Genomic DNA, 17,563 nt, shown 5'->3' with positions numbered 1-17,563 from the left:
TTGAGGGGAAGAGAAATGCTGGACAGGTCAGATCAGGCTTCTACTACCCTGGCAGGTGCCTTCAGTCACACATACTCTTATAAAAAGTCAAATTTCAAAATACTTAGCTGAGTTCATTCAAAGAAACGTTCCACGCTGCATTATGTAGAATTAGATATTAAATATAACAATCCCTTACTTGTTACTTAAAAATCTCAAATTTTCATTGATCTGAACCTGAAATAATAAGAGCATCAATCTGTTGTCAGATTAAATGGCCACCTAATGTTTAAAACCTTACTTAAATTGTTTCTAGTACTTCCCAAGCCTTTATTTTTTTGCTTTTACAATGTAATTCTCAAATGTATATTTTAAAGATATTTAACAGGCCAATTTCACCTATTAGTTGATGTGTTTTTTAAAAAGATTTATTTATGCATACAAGAGCTAGGGTGTAGGCCAGAGGTGCAAGGCATTGAGAGAATCCACTAGAGACAGAGTGGGAGCACAACAAGTGGATCTACTGAAACACACTGCTGAGGGGAGCAGCTGGCAAGACAGGAGAGGTCTGCTGCGCCATGTGGGTCTCCTCCCTGTCTGGGATGGAATTCATGCTGCAGTAACTGTGGATAGCTTCACAGCGCTGACGCTTAACCCCTGGTGCCACCAGGGAGGTCCCTCTACCAGTTGATGCCTAATTCTTTTTGAGAACTGAGAATAATGTAAAAGATTAAATTTTAATTCTATGCAGAGGAAAAAACCTCAATATTGGCATAATCAGTTTGTCACCCATTAAGTTTTGGTATGCTTCAGGATATTGACAGTATCCATGATTACTAATACTTACACTAGGTTAAGCTATGAACCAAACACTAGGTTAAGCTCTTCAAGCCCATTGTCTCAACCATCAGATTAATATAAAGGCAGGTATCAAATGCACTTTACTAGAGGAATTAGGTAAAAGCAGTACCCAATGAGATGAAATTTAGTTCAGAATTTGGGAGTTTTTTTTTTTTTAAAGATTTACTCATTTATGCAACAAGAGCTGGGGCACAGGCCAGAGATGCAGGGGGTGAGAGGATTCACCAGACAGTGTGGGGAGCAGAACAGGCAGACCGACTGAAATACACTGCTGAGGGGAGCAGCGGGCGGGATAGGAGAGGTCTGCTGAGCCACGTGGGTTGCTCCCTGGCCGGCTGGGGATCGAACTTGTGCTGCAGAGGCTGCGGACTGCTTCACAGTGTGGTGCTCAACCCCTTGTGCCACCAGGGAGGCCCCTACTTCCTTATTTTTCATTGGAGTTATTTTAACACCGAAGTTGACATTCCTCATAGGCAACAAATCACAATGTACTCACAGTACCGGACAGTTAAAATCCTAACTTTAACATCAAGCTACTGTTGCCAGATATCTCAAAATACCATTAATGCATCACAACTTCAAAACCCTCATTTAACATTTTAAGTATCTACTAAATCAAATTTTTGAAAACTATTCTCAACGTGGTTAAGTACTTTATGTAACATACAAAACATTCTAAGGGATGTTGGCACTGTCAATCCCAAAGTGGAGCACAGTGTAAGAAACTCCAAGTAACTAGCCCAAGCTCTTAAAACTACTGGTAAGCAAAATCTTGGTATGTAAGAATCAAACTTAGTTGCATTTTCCTATTACCTACCTATTAAGAGTGTTAAGATGACTGAGTAAATTTAGAAAGCAACATATCATTTTTAAGTTTTAAATTAGATTACGTTTACTCAATTTTTCTGTCGACAGAATGCACAAATTAGTGATTTTTAAGGAAAATTATCTGTGTAACTTTCAGCTATAACATTTGACAGAATTCCTGATTTGTGATTGCAAGATTATAGCTATATAAATGTAAATTTTTCCTTCACCTCTTGAAGCTTGTCAAAACCCTTTCACTCATTATCCGTACTGTCAGTAAATTTTAAGTTGATTCCTAGTCCTACAGTATTATGCCCATGTAACCACATGGATGCAGCCTAATATGTTTGCCGTTATGATTATCTTTGAAAATTTAAGTAAAACTTACCTATCACCCTACTCTTCCACATTCTCTGGTACTTCGACAACCTAATATACTAAACAGGATCGGTAACAATCTTCAAAAATTTCAATTGCAGTGTTGAGTAAATGCCAGTATTACAATTTTTTAATCTTGCTACCTGTGTTATTTTGCAGTTTTGTTGATAAAAATATACCTCTTTTATTTTTTATATAAAGATTTTTTTTTATAGAGGCATGTTTTATTTGTTTGTTTGTTTGTTTTGTTTATACAAGCACTGGGTACAGTCAGAAGCGCGGGAGGGTGAGAGGATTCACCAGAGCCAGAGCGGGGAGCAGAGCAAGCAGAAGGACCGAAATACACTGCTGAGGGGAGCAGCGGGCGGCAGGAGAGGTCTGCGAGCCATGTGGGACCCTCCTCCGGTGTCCGGGGAGCAGCCGGGGATTGAACGCGCTGCAGAGGCTGCGGGCAGCGTCGCAACCCAGCGCTCAACCGCTGCGCCATCGGGGAGGCCCAAAATATACCTATTTTAGTGGCAATCAGTTTGAGACTGGCCATTACAAGGCACTAAACCCCATAGAATATGGAAAAATATACTGTGAAACCAATGTAAAAAAAATATCTTGCAATTCTAAAAAAAAATCCTTTCCTTTACAATTTCTACTTAACATGTTAAAGCTAAGAATTTATAGTTGTGCCATAAAGAACTTAAATCACCATCAAAACCTTAGCCAAGGAATCTTTTAATGGTTACTTTCCATGTGTTACAACACTGTAGTTTGACTAGACTTTCCTGTTGGTCAACATCACCCCAAAATGTTTCACTCATCCGCTGCCAGTCAAGATTAAAAAACCCAAGGTATTTTAAGTTTTTACTTTGGTAGTTTCTTTTGGAAAATGTGACCATAAGCTACACCAAATGCAGGGATCCTCAAATCAGTTTTGGGCAAGTTTTTCCTCCTTTAAAATATGAACATTCAAGGGCCTACAGTAGTAGCTCCACCATCTGTACCATTTCAACTTCCAGCTTTTCACTTACATTTTATTGTCAATACAGGAACTGGGCTATAGGCCAAGAGGTGTGTGTGTGAGTCACCAGGGTGAGAAAGGTGGGTCTACTGAAAAAACTCTGCTGAAGGGAACAGTGGGGCAGCTGTGAGACTAATGCTTGTGCCATCAGGGAGGTACCACTTTATTTTGTAATTATGTATTGCCCCCACAATTGGTTCATGTCATCCAAGCAACTCATGTATACTTTATGTTCCAGACAATCCTTAGGAGACACGCACAATTCCTGTTTCCCATTTTTAATGTAGTTATTTTGAAGGCTCGCTTCAAGTTTTCTGTTCATTTTACTAGTAATAATCATCTACAGTATGTCACCAACATCACGAAACAAAATCACACACACATTTCTAAAAATACTTTAATGAAAAAGTTATCTTTCTGTAAACATTTCATTATGCTACAAATCAAACATTTGAATCCATTACAGACCACCTCTTCTTAAAAATCAGAAACATTGAAATTTAAAATTTTGATTAGACTATCAATCCTTACATTAACCCTGGCACATTTGCATGCTTATTTGCTACTTTGTGACATCAATTACTAGTACTCCAAGTCATTATAAATATTTCAAATTGTATATACTGTAGCCTATATACCATAAAACCAAGCCTATTTCAATTACTTAGTTCCTTAACATTACCAAATTTCCTTCTATAGCTTTTTTGGGCAAGTAGTATAGTGTGGGAAGCACTAACCTATTAACAGTATCAGTTCAAGTTTGCCTCATTTTGCCCTTTATGACATCTTGGCGCTGACTTGAGAGAACAGTAATTTTCAGAAACGACAGTGAACTATTTAAGTAAAAATCACTTTATTTTATAAAGAATTAAGATGAACTGGAAAGAACAATGCCTTTAAAAAGAAAGTTGTTCCTATCTTAGGAAATTTGCTTCACTAAAACCATATTGTAAAGTTTATTAAAAGGCTGTATTATATTACCTTTTCAACACTTCATTTTATGTCAATGTGTAGTAATTCAGTCCTGATTTAAGTACAGAAACAGAACCAACCAGCCGTTTTCTGAGAATAAGCTCTGGCCAACTGCCCACTGTTTATGCAGTGAGTTGACTTATGGTTTAGAAACATTTTAAAGCATGGTTTCCCTTTCCCAAGTGCTTTAAATGTGAATAATCATCAAATCTGTTTTTAACAAACCCTTCTGGTGCAGCAATAGCCCTTATCAATGATCAGCAACTGATCTCAACAGTTATGTGTTTTACTCACTCTAGGTTTTTCAAAAGGAGGGATTAGAACCCCACTTTTTCTAGTCCAGAAGTTATAACCAACCCTTGACACTCCCTCCCAAATGTTTAGCCCAAATGAATTTATATGTGAGAACTTGTGAGACCATTTTACACCTGTATAATTTTGAAAATTCCTTCCAAAATGCTTTTCCCCCAGAATAAGGATTGGCAGTTTGTCTACTTCGTCTTGTGTATCACCAAAGATGTTCTCAAAATTTGAGCTATCCTTTGTCAAAATGTACTTTACCCTAAAGACACCAACAATAAATTGTATACATAGGGGGCCACATCTGACTCAAGATGAACGCTTCATGGTTACTGCAGGGATATTTCAAAAGTTTTATAATGTGTTGAATGTAGTTTTCCAAGTAAGATTTTCAACCATCTACCTGTATGTTTTAAATACCTAATATAAATTTTTAAGGAAGCAAATGGTGTCATGAGGTTTTACTGTGAGCTACAAACCTTACCCAGCCAGAAACCTTCGTATTTAAGATGGTAGGAAAGACATTCCTCATTTAGGCAAGTAGGGTTCTCATTCAACCTGCAAATCAAAAAGATTACTCTTACCTTGCTTTACAAAAAATTACTCTTTAATTAGTGAAAAAATTCAAATTCAAGCCTTACCTAATGCTTATTGCCCTTCCTTGCAGGTCTAAATGCTAGACCTAGTGACTGTGGCAACTATCTCTCATTGAAGTTCCAAAAGGCGAAGCTCCTTCCTGCTAGACTTTCTTCGATATTTCAGTTGTAAAAAGCAGATTTAACTAGCTTTTGAAAAGTTGCTCACTATCATCATAGTATCTTATGCCTTCACTTCTCTGTAGTTGAAGCTCTTGCTGCTGCCTTGTCATTCTTTATTTATGCTGACTTGTCCATACTCAAAAGGCTGCTGAAGTCCTGTCTTAGTGAGTCTCCTTTGATCCACACTGTGCTTAAAAAGCACATCTTAGGTCCTTTAAAGCTGGTTAAACGCTCTCCTCATGGCTTACTTTTCCACACTGTTCACAAGAACTAAGCTAATACAACTTATAAACAGGTCACATACACAGATTTCACCTGCTTATAGGTTGCAAACATCAACTTACTGAAAATGTTTTCACTATTACACTAATTCCAGAACACAGAAAATTTGTTAACAGTACAATTAACTCCATGTCATTAAAGGATACTGTCAAGGTTGTATCAAACAATTTCACAAACATCGAAACAGGTATGTTGATCTCCCCCATTCCCTTCAACCTTTATTATATGAATAAAAGAACTTGAGACAATTTAGCTCAATTTTAATAGTGTTTCCCAAGCATTACTTTGACCAGGTACCCAGGTTTAAGTTATGAACATTGACAGTGTCCATTTATATACCACACTTGAATTTGAAGGACTTAACCAGTTTCTAATAGCCTATTTTCTACGCTGCTTATTCACATATGTCCATTAACAAATGGAATGTTGTCTGTTACATTTATTTGTTTGTGAGTGTTTTCTGGAAAACTGCAGTATCTGTGAAGACCGATTTCCATGCTGGCATTGCATGCATCCAAGTATTAATAATGCACAGAATTAGAACAAGAGAGCATATTCAAACACTAGCGCGCCCCATTCCCCTTTTTATTGCTTGTTTTGCTTAGTACTCCTTAGAACAAAAATAAGAAATCTCCAATTCAACGTTCAACTGCCAAAGAAAGAATAACAGCAGGGCACATACTTAGAGCTCGAATGAAAATTGTAAGCACTAGCTGGCGCAAAACAGTAGACCGTGGTGGTTATGTATGTGTGACCTCATGATCTACACCTTCTCAGTCAGGGTCCTCCCAGACAAATTAACTTATACCAACATGATTTAGATTCAAGTATACACATCGAGTATCAGTATGTTCTTTGGGAATTTAAGAACTCAAAAATATCCAAATTTGAATTCAGGTCTTTGGGAAGTGAGTATCTTATACTAAGCAACTGTGCTACATTTCTACTGCAATAAATCATTTGGGATGATTATACCTTAGACTATCCTTGGTTTTAGCCAGTAAAATGTAGAGGGTACAAACAGGAAAGCATGCCAGCCAGTTAAGGGTTCAACAATGCATGATTTTTATTCTCTTACTCTGAGAGCTTGTATCAAAAAAATATATTAAACCAAGGAAAATAACTGAAGACTTATGGGCCTCTTGTGCTTTAAAAAAGAAAAAGTCACCACTAATTTGCTCACATATAGCAGCTTAGTGGTTCTGAATTTTGAAAAGATTTTAAAGAATGGGTTTTAGAGGAGGAAAGGGAAAATATCCACTACCCTTTCCAGAATTTAAACAGGGCAGCAGACATTCTTTACACTCAAAACTATGGCATCAGTTCACATGTGACCAAGGCAATGTAAAATGGAGATGTTCAAAACACAGCTAGGACTCTCAGCAAAGCCAACACACTAAAATCATGATTACATTTTGAAAGAAAATGCACAAAAACCAAATAGAAATTTTGAGAGTTTTCATTTGAAGGTAAATCTTAATGCTATTAAATTCACAAGTATGCTAATTTAAATACCCAATTCTATTTATCTAAAACACATTGCAAACATACAAGTATCTATTCTCTCCACATGTCAGTGCCCATTCATTTCATGGTTTGGAAATGGGGAGAATAGATTCCCCTTGAACTGCAAGTCAGCAGGTGTTTCTTTACAGTTAACTTTAGCAAAATTCATACAAAATAGTAATTAACAATGATCTTCTTTACTTGTTAACTCACAAGGAAACACCTTCAAAACTGCATTTTGTTAAAGTTTCTGTACTAAAATGTAGAAAAACTGAACTACACAAATATTGAAAAGTTAAAAATTCCTTAATTTTTTATTCCTGGTACCACTACCACAATTTACAGGGCAATATACCTGATGTAATGAAAAGAAAAAGAAAAAGACAAAGCTACAACAGATAAAAGACCTCAGGAATGTACATCTAATTGACACTACATTGCATTAATCAATAGCTGCACTTTTTGCAAACTGTGGCTATGACAGTCCTGAACAAGAAGGGTTTCCTGTTTAAGCTGCAGTAACTTTTCTGACTATGGATCATCGTTCCTTCTGTGGCAGATTTTTACAGTTCCTCTAATGGATTTGGGACGACTGTCTCAAAGTAACCTGCAGCTTTCCTGACAACTCCTCGCTCTCTCTCCTGCTAAGAACTGTAGCCTGTTGAATAATACAGGATAAAAAAATTATTACACTCAGTGAACAGTACCACATATTCTTTATCATTATGATAGAAATTTGAAGATACCTACCCTTTTCTGCTGAATTTTTAGAACCTTCTGCTACCATAGCCACCACTTCCACCACCAGATCCATAACCACCTGGAAATACATTTTAAGTTTTTGTAAGAAATGCACACTGGTTTCCAAATTTAAAAAGTCATCGAGTAATTTTAAAGAATACTTACCACCATAGGGACTGCCCGAGCTTCTTCCACCAAAACTGCCCCCCTTCATGGGTCCATAATTTGATTGCTGTTGTCCACTATAATTCCCAAAATCATTGTAGTTCCCACCACCACCATAGTTACCTGAAATGACAAAGATTCTTATTTGTGGCTGACCCTAGTTTTTAACAACCATACCATCATTACATGCAGACCTTTGAAAAGTTATTTTATAGAACTACCAGAAGCAGAGACCGATCAACAGAGCTCAGTATAAATAAAAGCCAACAAATGATGTATCCTGACAGATGTCATATTTTCTTTATTATTAAACACTACTCCCTTAGTACATGGTCCCTCTTTTATACCACTGATACCCATCATAATCATGTTTGATTCACTGTAATTCTAAGGCAACATAACTTCAAAATCAATATATCAAGATATGTTGAAAAGTAATGACTTATTTAATTTTGCAATCTATCTACTCACAGCAATTGTCACCTAAACCCCAGATGACTATTCACTTCAACATATCTGCAAATTCAATTTATACCTTCCATCTGTTGAATTTAAAAGTACCTAACTCTAAAGTAAAATTCTGGCAATAATTAGATAAATATCCATTTTAAAAACATATAAAACAAGTTAGAGAACATGGAAAATTCAACTCAACTACCCACCAATCTGATCCTTTCCTATTACAGAACACAAGGTTTGACCAAATGCTATACTCGAACATTTTTAGACTCCTATAATAAAACTGCAAATAGTTAACATTGAAAACAAGTAAAAGCTTACCACCTCCAAAATTTCCTCCTTCATTGTAACCATCATATCCTCCTCCTCCACCACCATATCCACCACCTTGGTTTCCATATCCTGGTCCACCACCACCATAGCCTCCTCTACTACTATAACCAGGCCCACCACCATAGTTGCCACCTAAAAAAAAACAAAAAACAGAAAAGCAATAAAAATAAATCAGGTGATGAAACCATAAATATACGGCTACTGAATTCTAGTTTACATTTAGAATGACTAGAAATAAGCCAATGAGTTGATTCAACACTGTTAAGCCTAGTAACACCTGGTAACAACAGCAAGAATCTTGGCAAGAATCAAAATCAATTACCTAAATATCCTTTAATACTGAAAAAAAAATTTAAAATATAAACTCATTAAAGAAAACAGTAAACATATTATCTAGACATAAATAATTCAAATTGCAGCTCAAATGCTAAGCACAATGTTAGTAACCAAAAAGAGCTAATGTATCTCGAGGGGAAAATAATCTATGGCATTAGTTTTGACTAAAATTTATAAAAGCATATTTAATTTTCAATTAAGTACAGAAACAATCAAAATTATAAAAAAACAAAACCTTACCATCACCTCCAAATCCATTATATCCACCATCACCTCCTCCATAACTACCTCTGCTGCCACCACCTCCACCACCATAACCTCCTGAAGAAAAACAAGGTATGCATTAAAAAATACATACGCATATATATATTTTCAACTCACCAATAAATTTTAGATAGACATGAATTGAGAAATAATATAACCATCCTACCTCTTCCACCAAAGTTTCCACCACGGCCAAAGTTCCCTCCACCACCTCCAAAGTTCCCTCCACGACCCATAAAGTTGCCAGATCCACCTCCACGACCTTTAACACATATAAGAAAGATCTTTAAGAACCGCATAAACACCACTCACATTGACCATGTTCACACATACGGTACTACTCACCTCTCTGTGATCCAGCAGACTGCATTTCTTGTTTAGAAAGGGCCTTTTTCACTTCACAATTATGCCCATTAATAGTGTGGTATTTCTGAACTAAAAAAATTTTTTTTAATCAAACAAACAAACAAGTTATGTGATGTTTGGGGAAAAAAAAAACATGTAAATGATATCCGTTATCACTAAAGAACTCATTAAGCATCAAGAGATAATGACTTTGAGTGGGGATGAGGGAATATTCTGGGATGTTAATGACCTTTCTTTATTTAAAGGCTGGTTATACAGGCATAGCCACTTCATGAATATGGAACCATATAATTTATGTTATTATTCATAATTTAAGTGTAATTTAGCAAAATTTAGTATAGAAGTTTTCTCATTCAAATTCCATATGCTACTTACCAACAATTTTATCAACTGTGTCATGATCATCAAAAGTTACAAACGCAAATCCTCTCTTTTTTCCACTCTGCCTGTCTTCCATAACTTCTATGGTTTCAATCTTGCCATACTTTTCAAAGTAGTCTCTCAAATTATATTCCTCTGTATCTTCCTTAATACCACCAACAAAAATTTTCTTCACTGTTAAGTGGGCACCAGGCTTTACAGAATCCTATTCCAAAAAAAAAAAAAAAAAAAAGTCAAAAAATAATTTTCGTAACAACTCCACCCGTTATACAACATGGTTATATTAAAATACCTCTCTAGAAACAGCTCTCTTTGGTTCCACTACACGCCCATCAACCTTGTGTGGCCGAGCACACATTGCTGCATCCACCTCTTCAACACAAGAGTAAGTTACAAAACCAAAGCCCCTGGAACGTTTTGTTTGGGGGTCTCTCATCACCTACAAAATAAAAATTAAAGCATTGAAACACTTCCTTAGGGCCTTTATCCCTTCTAAAGATCCTTTTTGTTCCTTTACTTACCACACAATCTGTAAGTGTGCCCCATTTCTCAAAATGTTCTCTTAAACTATCATCTGTAGTTTCAAAGCTCAGACCACCAATGAACAGTTTTCTCAACTGCTCCGGTTCCTTTGGATCATGGCCCTGAAGAAACAAACCAACATACTTTAGTTATCTTTCTGAGAATAACTGCTAGAGGAGGAAAAAAAAAACAAAAAACAAAAAACAAAAAAAACCCCACAAACAAACCCCCATGCATTTGCTGTAAATAATTAACAACATCAAATTCCTGTACCATTAAACATTGCCTAGCTAAGAATTTCAGCCTAATCTTACACGTCAATGGATTAAAGTTGATACAGTGAAAATCAATAACCAATCTTTCAAATGACATTTTATCACCTTAACTAAATTGAAGACCTAGAGAACTCCAGAACAACAATAAAAAACAAGTGTCTGGAGTTTATTTTAGAAGTTACCACTGAAAAACCATTTTCTAAGAAACCAAAAAATGCTGTTAGTATTTCATCCATGCTATTTCTTTTCACATCTTCCCTCCTCAGTCCACATCCCAACATTTTAAAGCACAAGCTATCCAGTACAACTTAAAAGTTATGGCTCGCAAATTAAAAAAAAAAACTCATTGGCTTCAAGAAAATGAAACTGCTAACATAGTCTTTGTATTAAAAAAGCATCGTCGCCCCCCGCCAAAATCCTAGAAAAAAATTCAAATTTTTTTTCCTGTAACCATTTACATTTTACACGTTGTAAGCTGCAAACATTTATCTGCACTTTTATCACAGAGCAAAATTTCAACAACACATATTAGAGGCTTACAAGCCCAAACTGCACATAAGTATAGCATATATAGCTTAAAGCAAACGGAGCACAGTACACCAAAAATTGACATTAAAAAAAATTAAAATGAGGCCTAAACGGTTTACGACTTAATTCTTTGATGATATTAACTGGCATTTAATTTAATACACGGACTGAAACCTTGTTTAAAGGGGATAACAGCTGTCTTCCTGAAAGTAGAGGTTAAGGAATATAATATGAAAATTGTCAGGAACTGCGAAAAAAAAGGTCAAATTAATAGCCTAAGCCCTTATCTCACTTAGTTTTGTTTTTCCACCCTGTTAAATACAACTAACTGACAATACAAACACGACAAGAAAACTCCATTACAAGCAACATAAAATCATCTCAAAACTATGGTTGCAATTCTCCAAAATAAAAATCCAAGAAACTACAACCAGAGTCGACCATTCGAAGAAAAATGGTGATTAAAAAAAAACAAACCTCTGGCCCCATTGTACAGCAAAGCGAGATGGTGAACACGGGCATCCACATGGCACGAGAAATATATAAAATTACTAGGACTTTAACGAGGCACATCAGAAAGTAATTAAAAGCAGCAAACTAACACTTTTTCCTATTTCCAACTGAGCGGCGGCCCAAACCACCGCACAGAAAACGAAATCCTCGTTGTCTTAAAGAGACCGGTGAGGCCTAGCAAGGCGCCGGCACAACTTCAGCGCCAACACTGCGCCCCAAGCTGCGAGGCCATTTGCGGCATTTTCTGCCGAGCCGCCTCCTCCCTCTCGCTTCCAATCCCGCGCTCTCTTTCCCGGCGGCGGAGCGGCGGCCATTGCGGGCCAATGCGCCATTTCGTAACGCGGCAGCGGATCAATGTCAATGTGGCCGCCGCCCGCCTGCTCGCTCGCCCGGATGTGCCTGCTCGTCCCCTCCCCTCCCCCACCGCCTCCTCCCAACCGCTCCCGCCGAGGCCCGCCATGCCGCCCTCGGCCTCGCATCCGAGGCCGCGCGGCCGGCGGGCCGGCGTCCCTCCCGAGGTTCTCCCCAGCCGCGCCGCTCCTGCTAGAGGCCACCTGTGCAGCCGAAGAGGAGGATGAGGCGGGCGAGGGGCTCCAAGGAGGCCGCTGAGGCCCGTTCCCCTCCCCCTCCCACCGCCCGTCTCAACGCAGAGCGCGGGACAGCCGACCCAGTCCACCCGGCCTCCCCGCTCCCACCAAGCCAGGCCCCCCACGCCGGCCACTACCCATCAACCCCCCACTCTCCCCCTAATACCTCCTCCCCCCGGCGGCGGCGGCGACGGCCGGAGTCGGGCTGGGGGCGACCGGGCGGCGGTTTTACCTCCATTTTGAGACCGGACTCGCCTCTTCCAACTCGAGTTCAATATGGGACCGAGAGGAAGAGGCGGGGCCAGTCGTCACGTGACGCGCTTTCCGCGCGCCGCCGGTCTGGTGGAGGAGGGGCGGGCGTGGAGGGGGCGTGGCCAACTGGGCGCGAAGAGCGACTGGACGAGCGGGTTGGCGGATGGAGGGCGGGGGCGTGGCGAGCCGCGGGAGCGCGCGCGCCTCGCCAACTTCCAGTGCGGCGCCGCCCTTGCCGTCGTTCGCGCCCGGGCGACTGCAGGGACGTCAGCTTGCGCTCCGCCAATGGCGCGCGCCCACGTCGGGAGAACGGCTCGTGACCGCGCGTCACCGGTGAAAAGGGCCTTTCCCTTTCTTCTCGCGCTTCTTTCCCCTCCTCCACAGAGGTCTCTCGGTCTCCATTTCCGAGTTTATTCCCACCGTGCCTGAGTAAAACCACACTTTTCTCTTCTGTAGTCAGAGGTTGCAAGATAAAATCTTCTTTGCCCCTCGGCATCGCGCCGGTTTCTTATTGCCAGGGACAAGTTTGTGTGGCAGTGACACCCACCTGTGAGGGCCGCACTGAAACCTACGACACTACCAGATACAGATTATGGGCACCTCGAGAAGGCCCCGAAACGCGGCTGACATGCTGAAATTTTCCCTTTAAAGAAATGAGGCAGGATTAGACCAGGTCAGTTCATTAGGTACTCAATGAACTCAAAAAAATCTCTTGGCACTGTTTTCTAACACTTCTGGTTTCTGTGGAAAGAGTTGAAACCGTTCTCCCATAGGTGGAATATAAGGAATTGTGTAATTTACAAGTTTTCTAAAAGTAGGGTGGCCAGATAAACTATTTGCCAGTCATTTTTACTTTAATGTTTCCTGTTGTGAAAATATAATGAATGAGATGATTAGAGTTAAAGGCTGGAGAGTTCATCTTTTGTGGGCCTCATCAGGTGATTTGAAATCATTGAACTCACTGAACTTTAGTCTTTTTCATGAAAATGGGGATGAAATTAGGTGATCTCTAACATGCATGCAAGCTATAAATTAATAACTTGTGGGTCCACATTTAAACAAAGGTACTGAAAAAAGTGACCACAATTGATTGGCAAGGGAGATTCCCTCCCTTGTTGAGAAATGCCCTCTGTATTTTAATGTAACCGTCCTTTAGAATTGATCAGGCCCTCACTTGGAAAGGTTACAAATCCAACAATTTTATTGTAAATTGTTTGAAAAACAGCTTGTGTTAGCAGAGCTTGGAGTTTAGGAAAGAAAATTTATTGATGTTTATCTGGACTTATCCAAGTGGAACAGGCATTTTGTTTGGCAGACATGAACAAAAGGTACTCAGTTGCAGGGCTGTAACCAGGCTTTAATGGAATTTGGATGAAATAACCTCCAAACGAGCCTCCTCCTGTTGCTCTGATTCCATCATCATAAGCCAACTATTATGTATGCTGCTTATCAATGTTCCCAATAGCTAACAACAGTACTTGAAATAATTGGGGAAATTTATATCCTTTATGTCCAGTTAATGCATCAAGGCTTTGTGAGTTTGAGTACTATGAAACAGTGGTAGGTAACTTGATCAATTTTGAAAAGATGATATTCATATCAAAGTACCATATGAAACACTGTTAGCATGACCACTTAACTTTAGGTCATGTTTGTACACATGTTTTTCAACCAAGTTATTTCTAATTAATAACTTCTGTTAGTCTTCTTTGAATTATATTAAATTCTTATATTTAAGAAACAATAGAGGGATACTAACCACTTCATGAAGAATATGGTATTCTTATTCAGTGCACTTATTCAAGTCTTTGCCTTTCAGTGAAATTTGGTGCCTCCAGATTTGTTCATCCAGAAGGTATGTGGGGTTTTATTCCCCCCCAACCCTATCTTTTATAGCCTCTTGTCCCCTTTCGCCTTCTCCACTCCTGCCTCTGAGTCCTCATTAAATCTATTAATGTCTGCTTGTTTTTGTAATTGTTTTACTTTGTCAAATTGCTTGTTACATAAATATCCAGTGTGTTTTTTATTCTAACTTGCTTTACTATAAATAATTCCTTTAAACTTCCTCCCTTTTTCTGTAAATGGCCGCATTTCATTTTTTCCTTTGACTGAATAGTATTTTATAGTGTGGCTATACTACATCTTCTTTATCCAATCATCTCTTGAAGGACATTTAGGCTGCTTCCCTGTCATAGCTATTGTAAATAGTGTTGAAGTAAACATTATAGAGTAAATAGGTTTATGTTGATGATTTCATGTTATTTGAATAGATGTCCAAGAGTGGGATTGCTGGGTCATATGTTCTTTTCATTTTTACCTTTTGAAGATGAATGCAAATCGCTTTCCATAATGGATGCACCAGTTTATATTCCCACCAACAGTGTAATAGAGTTATTCTTTCTCTGAATCCTCTCTAATTCTTCTTGTTGGGGATCTTATTAATAGGTGCTGTTCTTGGGCCTCCCCGGTGGCACAGCGGTTGAGCGCTGGGCTGCCCGCAGCCTCTGCTGCGCCCATTCGATCCCTGACTGCTCCCTGGCCACCGGAGGAAGGTCCCACATGGTGCGCAGACCTCTCCTGCCGCCTGCTGCTCCCCTCAGCAGTGTACTTCGGTCCTTCTGCCTGTTCTGCTCCCCTCTCTGGCTCAGGTGAATTCTCCCACCCTCCTGCGCTTGACTGTACCCAGTGCTTGTATAAATAATTAATTAATTAATTAATTAAAAATTACTTAAAAAAAATATGTGCTGTTCTCAAAGATGTAAGATGGTATCTCATTGTGAATTTAATCTGCATTTCTCTTGTTAGAAGCGATGATGTACATTTTTCATCTATCTACTAGCCTTCTGCATATCTTCTATATATTTTGTTGTTCCAGACCTTATTTCTAAATCTTTGGTCCACTTAGAATTTATTTTTATGTATGTGATCAACTTCATTATTTTGTGTGTGGCCTCCCAGTTTTCCCAGCACATTTTATTACATAGACTCTCCCAATTGTATGATCCTGCCTACTTTATCATAGATTAGTTACTGAATACCTATGTGGATTTATCTCTTGGCTTTAAACTCTGTCCCATTGATCCATATATCTATTTTTGTCTCAATACCTTATGGTTTTTAATACTGTTGTTTTATAATAAAGGTTGAAGTCAGTTACATGATGCCTCTCTTTCTCTACTTTTTTCTCAGGATGGCCTTTGCTATTTGAGGTTCCCTATTGTGATTCAATATAAATTCAATTTCTTTGAAAAATATGTTGGTATTTTGATTGGGATTGTGTTAGATTTATCAGTTACCTTAGGCAGGATAGTAACATAGATTATATTGATTTTGGGTATGTAGTTTATCAACATTAGTTTTTTTTAATGCATCTAGCTAAGCTAATTATATTAAAGAATGACAATTCTTTTATTGATAAATGTAATGTTGCAATTTCATATGCTAATGCTAATGAATTTCAAACCCAATACTGCATTTTTATTTATTTATTAAAAATTTTTTTAAGAGATTTATTTATGTGTACAAGAACTGGGGTACAGATCAGAGGTGTGGGGAGTGAGAGGATTCACCAGAGACAGAGTGGGGAGCAGAACAGGCAGACTGACTGAAATACACTGCTGAGGGGAGCAGCGGGCAAGTCAGGAGAGGTCTGTTGCACCATGTGGGTTGCTCCCTGGCCAGCTGCAGTGGCTGCGGATAGCTTCATAGGTTGCGTCTTAAACCCTTGCACCACCAGGGAGGCCCAATACTGCATTTTATATCAAAATTTTTTCGCTGAAAATATACATTTCAGAACATACACACACTGTCAACAGCTAACGTGTGCCACTAAAAGAGTTCATCTCAGCAAAAGGATGGAAATATCCACTAAATGTGTGTGAAGACAAATATTAGAGGCATTACCTGGAACTGAGCCCATCAGGAACCCCATTATGCCAGGCCTTGGGGTGCTTTGCAGATAGATACCCATGTCACTGGCATCTCTTTGGTAGCATATAAACAGCTGAACTGAATGAGCTGGTTGTTGTCCCCCATACTTGCTGCTTATTTGACTTACACCTCAAACTGCTTTCTTTGCACAGATATCCCAGGAACCCCTAAACAAAGCTGCTCATGACCAGAGGGACTGGCCAGGGAGATTCTTCCCGGCTCTGAATCTTCTCAACTGGCCTATTATCAGAACCTCACCTACATTCAGGACACTAGCATGGCAAAGTCCATTATTGGAAAGCACTATCTCAATTGTCTCATCTTATAAATGAGAAAGCTCTTAAGCAGATCAAGGAGTTGATTTTTCTAAGATCAATAGCAAATTATAGCAGAATCAACTGAAAGAATAGAAATTGGATGAAGATATTTTGAACAGAAGGAAGGTAATTCTTAGAAGGAAGGAATTGTGTTATTCTATAAACCTTGTTATCAGCCACTATATTCAGAATATTCCAGTTGCTTTATTTTTCTAAAAGACAAGTTTTTTAAAATAAGGAGAATATATAAAATAAAAATAAGAATTTCTTCCCTTAAATACTATCACACAGATTTGACCATAGTCAGCAACTTTGTGAATATCCCTTTATGTTTTCTTCTAGGCCTAATTAATGTTTTAAGTACATATGGATGTGTATATGTAGCCATATCTGCCATATCTGTTTCATTTATACAAAAATATATCAAACTAGATTAATCTGAGATTTCCATTTTATCTCCACTTTATTGAACTCTTACAATGTGCCAGACAATGCTAGGTCCTGGAAATTCATCATAGTCACTCACATTATTGAACACTTACCATTTACTTTGCACTATTCTAAGAACCCTATGTTCCTGATCGCATTTAATTCCTCTTCTAATAAACTTATGAGTAGGCCCTATTATTTTCATTTTTTAGATGACTTAAATTAGGGCTTAAGAAGGTTGAATGTCAGGGGTTGTAGAGACCTTTTTACTCATAATAGGCAATTTATTCACTTGTTGAATATTAAGTGA

The 17,563-nt window shown here is 38.6% G+C and overlaps 1 protein-coding gene and 1 long non-coding RNA gene across 6 annotated transcripts; one reads left to right on the top strand and one right to left on the bottom strand.

Moving 5' to 3' along the window:
* Positions 1-6,792: 6,792 nt before the first annotated feature.
* Positions 6,793-12,631, bottom strand: HNRNPA3 (heterogeneous nuclear ribonucleoprotein A3). Of its 4 annotated transcripts, none has more exons than XM_037523601.2 (11): positions 12,492-12,631; positions 10,422-10,544; positions 10,193-10,339; positions 9,895-10,105; positions 9,499-9,588; positions 9,320-9,415; positions 9,130-9,210; positions 8,542-8,685; positions 7,762-7,884; positions 7,606-7,675; positions 6,793-7,513 (listed from the first exon to the last, which is right to left on the bottom strand). In XM_037523601.2, exons 1-10 carry the CDS (start codon positions 12,561-12,563, stop codon positions 7,623-7,625), a joined length of 1,140 nt encoding a protein of 379 aa, XP_037379498.1. In that variant the 5' UTR covers positions 12,564-12,631; the 3' UTR covers positions 6,793-7,513; positions 7,606-7,622. The 4 variants fall into 4 exon arrangements, with proteins under 4 accessions (XP_037379498.1, XP_037379499.1, XP_037379495.1 ...); XM_037523602.2 differs by having other exon boundaries at positions 12,558-12,631; XM_037523598.2 differs by lacking the exon at positions 12,492-12,631 and adding an exon at positions 11,703-12,058.
* Positions 12,632-12,883: 252 nt separating this feature from the next.
* Positions 12,884-17,066, top strand: LOC119255967 (uncharacterized). Of its 2 annotated transcripts, XR_008553591.1 has the most exons (4): positions 12,884-13,250; positions 14,397-14,432; positions 15,023-15,225; positions 16,660-17,066. It is a non-coding gene; the product is annotated as an uncharacterized LOC119255967 (long non-coding RNA). The 2 variants fall into 2 exon arrangements; XR_005127594.2 differs by lacking the exon at positions 16,660-17,066 and having other exon boundaries at positions 15,023-15,761.
* Positions 17,067-17,563: the final 497 nt, after the last annotated feature.

This window comes from Talpa occidentalis, unplaced genomic scaffold (assembly GCF_014898055.3).
Source record: "Talpa occidentalis isolate TD23 unplaced genomic scaffold, MPIMG_talOcc4v2.1 talOcc4.3, whole genome shotgun sequence".
NCBI classification, from domain to species: domain Eukaryota; kingdom Metazoa; phylum Chordata; class Mammalia; order Eulipotyphla; family Talpidae; genus Talpa; species Talpa occidentalis.
Note: the sequence above shows the minus strand (reverse complement) of the source record. Positions and strands in the feature narration are given on the sequence as shown.